Here is a 5,559-nt window from a genome sequence, read left to right as displayed (position 1 = left end):
GCCAGGAGAAATATCAATAACCTCAGATATGCAGATGACACCACCCTTATGGCAGAAAGTGAAGAGGAACTAAAAAGCCTCTTGATGAAAGTGAAAGTGGAGAGTGAAAAAGTTGGCTTAAAGCTCAACATTCAGAAAACGAAGATCATGGCATCCGGTCCCATCACTTCATGGGAAATAGATGGGGAAACAGTGGAAACAGTGTCAGACTTTATTTTTCTGGGCTCCAAAATCACTACAGATGGTGACTGCAGCCAAATTAAAAGATGCTTACTCCTTAGAAGGAAAGTTATGACCCAACCTAGATAGCATATTCAAAAGCAGAGACATTACTTTGCCAACAAAGGTTCGTCTAGTCAAAGCTATGGTTTTTCCAGTGGTCATGTATGGATATGGGAGTTGGATTGTGAAGAAGGCTGAGCACCGAAGAATTGATGCTTTTGAACTGTGGTGTTGGAGAAGACTGTTGAGAGTCCCTTGGACTGCAAGGAGATCCAACCAGTCCATTCTGAAGGAGATCAGCCCTGGGATTTCTTTGGAAGGAATGATGCTAAAGCTGAAGCTCCAGTACTTTGGCCACCTCATGCGAAGAGTTGACTCATTGGAAAAGACTCTGATGCTGGGAGGGATTGGGGGCAGGAGGAGAAGGGGACGACAGAGGATGAGATGGCTAGATGGCATCACTGACTCTATGGACGTGAGTCTAAGTGAACTCTGGGAGTTGGTGATGGACAGGGAGGCCTGGCGTGCTGCGATTCATGGGGTCGCAAAGAGTCAGACACGACTGAGTGATTGATCTGATCTGAAAGAGTTCCCCATAAATTATAGCATCACTGTATTGAACAAATTTCTATTCAGGTAGGAAGTGTTCGGCTCAAATCTTTAATCTCTGTACTTGAAGGGGAATTATAAGGTTGTTGGTGGCAGTCAGTCCTAAATGACTTCTATGATAAAAGATAATTGTAACTCTATGCAAAACCAGAAGTTCTAGCTGATTGTTTTGCTACTGATACACTAAAATCATCTCTTTTTCCATTCATACTCATCTGGCCATATTTTTTCTAAAATAATCCTCTTTTGTTCTCTCTCATAATTGCCATCACTTTAATGACTGGAGAAAGTGAATCTTTTTAAGGTAACTTTTGTCTAAATATGTATTGTAAGTGCGCTTGGTGGTGGTGGGGGGGATGAGGGATGTAGGAAGGCAGTGTCACAAAGCATAGGGAATGAGTGACACAGGGAGCACTTGTGAGTCTGAACTCCCTAAATAAAACAAAATGAAACAAAAAATCCAGCTAGCCAACCAATCAACCAACTAACCAAGCAACCAATCTACTTTCTTACAGACAAGCAAAAATCTTCAAAGGGTCTTCAATTAATCATAATTATTTGAAAATAGAGTTGAAGTTTTTTTTTAACAGTGCTTAATATGGATTTTTGTTTGAAAATCTTCCAAAATGAATTTATCTTATTTCCTGATTAATAAAAATTATGTACTGAATATGTAGATAATGGAGATTGTCTTCATGTTTTAAAGTTATCTTTCTGAACTTTATCATTGCATAGATCTATTGGGGTGGGCATATACAAGAATCTATAGGAAGAAGTTTAGTACTGGCTCCCAAATACATGCTAGAAGTTATCTTTTGAATACTTCCAGACCCTACATTTAAGTTCTCATTTATCTTTTTCTCTAAAATTAAGCTATTAGAAAATATCTATATAAGAACACTATTTTTTTTTTCTACATTACAATAAAATCTCAAGCCAATTATTTGTTGGCCAGTAGTCAGTTTCTTACATGTGTTTGAAATATTCTGATTTCTAGTTTGTGGTTCACATCCTTTTTCATGAGTAATACCTTTTAACCAGTTAGGTTCTTAGGGACCATTACACTTTATATATACTGAGACAATATCTGTATTATTTTTTAATATATGTAAAGGCAATATAATAATTAACATGTGGGAAATCTAATGTGTTCATGAAACATCTAAAAAAATCAGAAAACAGCACACTAGAATATTTCTGTTATTTCTAGTCCTGATTCCAGTGGTTCAAGTGTACAGTTACAGTTGACATTCAAGTTTCCTCCAGCAGAAAAGAATAGCATGAGGACTAAAATCAAGATTATCTTACATCAGAAGTTGAAGGACACCATGGCATCCTGGAATGCAGTTCCCACTTCCATTAAAGTTACAGGTATTTTACTTTATTACATTATTTTCTACTACTTAAATACCTAGACTATTAAAAAAAAAAGGACTGAAAAAAAAAATGAACCAAAATTTTTAGGAATTTTCTTAGGAAAAATTAGTTTCCCAACTGTGGCACTCCTATAATTGAGGTGGTATTGGAAAGGGAAGTGTTATAGAATCTTTGTCTGAACAGTGATAGAAATAAGTGTTAAGCTACAGGCATGCTTGTGAGTTTGGAAGGGTTGGCTGTAATGGATGAAAAGGGGGTGAAAAATAATAACTGAAGCCATATTCCTCCTTGTGCTGTGCTTAGTCACTCAGTCGAGTCTGACTCTTTGTGATGTCATGGACTGTTGCCTGCTGGGCTTCTCTGTCCATGGGGATTCTCCAAGCAAAAATACTGGAGTGGGCTGCCAAGCCCTCCTCCATATGTTCCTCCTTACCTTCTACTTATTCAGGCTCTCATTATAAGAAACAGACTTGGGGTTTTCTTGATCATTCAGTGTAAAGATTGCAGGAGTAAGGATAAAGTTGAAGATTAGGGAATTCTCATTGCTTCTTGTGGGAGAATGGAAGTAATATTATTAAAGATAAAGTTTGCCTGGAATAATTCCTTAGAAAACAAGGGAAGAAAATGATAGGATTTTGTCCTAGTACAGAAAGTAATTATTCATAAATTTTTGATGATTTTTCAAACATCTTGAAACTCTAAACTCCAATTATTAAAAAGTCTGTTAGGTGATAAGCTTATGTTTCCAGAGCCCAGTTTTGTGATTCTTCCAGACTGACAATTGATCCTAGTATCCTTGAAGGCTATAATGGTCACCAACTGCCTGTTACAGCTCCTTTGCTTCAATACAGTCCCTGTTACCAATGGGCCACTCATAAGAAGTGAGTTTGAGTTAGAGCTTTTGCAAAGAGCAAGATAATTCCTTTGTGCTTAGTCATTAGGAAAGAAGGTTGTACCAGTTATGGCCCCTCTGTCTCCTAGGAATGCAGGGTCAACACTTTCTGATGTGCCTTTTTTTTTATGTTCTCTCTTTTCTTTCTCTCTAAGGTATCTTTCCAGTAGAAAATAGACTTAAATTTAAGTCAAATTCTCAAAATTTCACAATTCAGTCTAAGTAATGAGATGACTTCTAAAGAGCAGGGTAGGCACAATAAAATGTAATTTTAATTGCTATTTTTCTTTAAAATATAGACAACTCTATTTCAAAGTAGTGAGAATTATCATAGGGAAAAAAATCCAAAGATTATGCTCAGTGCCTCTTTTAGTAAGAGTGTCAGCTTCTTATTTCTCTAAATGTTTTACTTCAACTGTTATAAAACTGAGAGCTTTGCTTTTTTATCTCCTTTTCCTTTTGCCTATACCACCTGGTAGAGATGTGGAGAGATGGCCAAAATTGAGCAAGTAGGAGTCAGAGGGGTTGATAAATAACACATGAACTAATTTTAATAGTCAAATGTTGGGTGTAACTGGGTTAAGAAATTTAGTCCTTTGGTTGAAAAGAATTGCTTGGTGATATTTTATTAACCTTATGTTTTTGTTTCTTAATTTCAGAAATCATTAAGAATAATGTTGAAATGCTTACCAACAAATGCTTCTAAACTGTAAGTTTAGAAATTTTATTATAAATTTAACACTTTCATAAATAGTTCCCCATCATCTTGCTATAAAGTTTCTAGAAGTACTTCATTTTGGAAACCTGTAGTAGTCTTTCAAAATTATTGGCGATGCCACATATCTATCTAGCATTTCTTTTTGAAAAACACTGACTATTTGTAATGGGTTGTTCAAAAGTGTGAAGTGAGAATTATTTTCAAAAAATGGAATCATGAAGAATATCATGGCTGAATTAGTCTTTTTTTTTAGTGAAGGAAAAATGGAGGGTAATAAGAAAATGCAAAACTAGGCTATATAAAATGTGTTTATTATAAGTTAAAAAAACAGTCTGTACTTTTTAAGCCAATTCTCTTTAGAGAATCATGTGGCCCACAGTTTGATACATCCGTGCATTCATTCATTCAGTGGATATTTATGGAGTATATGTTGTCCACATGGGGCTTTACAGACAGCATTGTACATGCTATGTAAGACATTAATGAAGCAAAGTCTCCACCTTTAAAATTATGCAATCTACTTGGGGAGACTAGAATTATAATACAACAAAGGTCAACAGCTGAAAGATTCTTGAAACTGGAAAAGAGGAAGAGGAAAAGTAAAATCATCGAAACAAGGATGGAGTGCTACCATAAAAAAAGTACATTCTGGAAAAAAACAGCATTGGTTAGGAGATGCAGGACAATCATTGAAGGATTTCAAGAACTGTTTTAAAATGTATTTCTTATACAGCATAATCAAAGTTACCTGCTCTTGTATAAATAAATCCTTTATTCAGGTTGTGGGAGAAGACTGACCAACAGTATCACAGTAGGCAACCGAATTGTGAATGGGGAAAATGCCACTGTGGCCTCCACTGATCAGCAGCAGGTGGCTCTTTGCAGCGCACTGCTTTGCTAGGTAAGTTTGAAACTCTGACTAAATGTAAGATTCTGGTTGCAGATCTATTTAGGAGGTCTGTGAAGGTTAACCTAAATGTGTGACATTCACCAAGACTACATGAAATTTACAAGTACCCTCATAATTCAAGGGCAGTGAAGACATTTAAGGGCTTCCTAGGTGACACTAAAGAACTTGCCTGTCAACACAGGAGACTCCAGTTCGATCCTTGCATCAGGAAGATCCCCTGGAGGATGGCATGGCAACCCACTCCAGTACTGTTGCCTGGAGAATCCCCATGGACAGAGGATCCTGGCAGGCTACAGTCCATAGGGTCGCAAAGAGTTGTACACAACTGAAGCAACTGAGCTCACACACATGCAAACAAAGGCATTTAAATGGGAGCAACTAAGGGAAAAGCAAAAGGAAGCAATTAACATTTTCCAAATAAGGGCTTTTGCCTGATACTAAGTGCTTTATTTACATCATTTCATGTAATCATAACAATAATTCCATATGAAATGTATCAGATCAGATCAGTCACTCAGTTGTGTCTGACTCTTTGCGACCCCATGAATTGCAGCACACCAGGCCTCCCTGTCCATCACCAACTCCCGGAGTCCACCCAGGCTCACGTCCATCGAGTCAGTGATGCCATCCAGCCATCTCATCCTCTGTCATCCCCTTCTCCTCCTGCCCCCAATCCCTCCCAGCATCAGAGTCTTTTCCAATGAGTCAACTCTTCGCAGGAGGTGGCCAAAGTACTGGAGTTTCAGCCTCTGCATCATTCCTTCCAAAGAAATCCCAGGGCTCATCTCCTTCAGAATGGACTGGTTGGATCTCCTTGCAGTCCAAGGGACT

The 5,559-nt window shown here is 37.6% G+C and overlaps 1 protein-coding gene across 1 annotated transcript in view; it reads left to right on the top strand.

The window, feature by feature from the left end:
* LOC104995187 (transmembrane protease serine 11B-like) overlaps positions 1-5,559 on the top strand; it is a 15,242-nt gene that overhangs the window by 5,894 nt on the left and 3,789 nt on the right. The window contains 4 exon segments of the mRNA XM_010848913.1: positions 2,042-2,202; positions 3,760-3,798; positions 4,598-4,668; positions 4,670-4,719. Of these exon segments, the coding sequence (XP_010847215.1) occupies positions 2,042-2,202; positions 3,760-3,798; positions 4,598-4,668; positions 4,670-4,719 (321 nt within the window).

This window comes from Bison bison, unplaced genomic scaffold (genome assembly GCF_000754665.1).
Source record: "Bison bison bison isolate TAMUID 2011002044 unplaced genomic scaffold, Bison_UMD1.0 scf7180017864279, whole genome shotgun sequence".
Taxonomy (NCBI): Eukaryota; Metazoa; Chordata; class Mammalia; order Artiodactyla; family Bovidae; genus Bison; species Bison bison.
The sequence above is the reverse complement of the archived record's forward strand: the minus strand, read 5'-3'. Positions and strand labels throughout refer to the sequence as shown.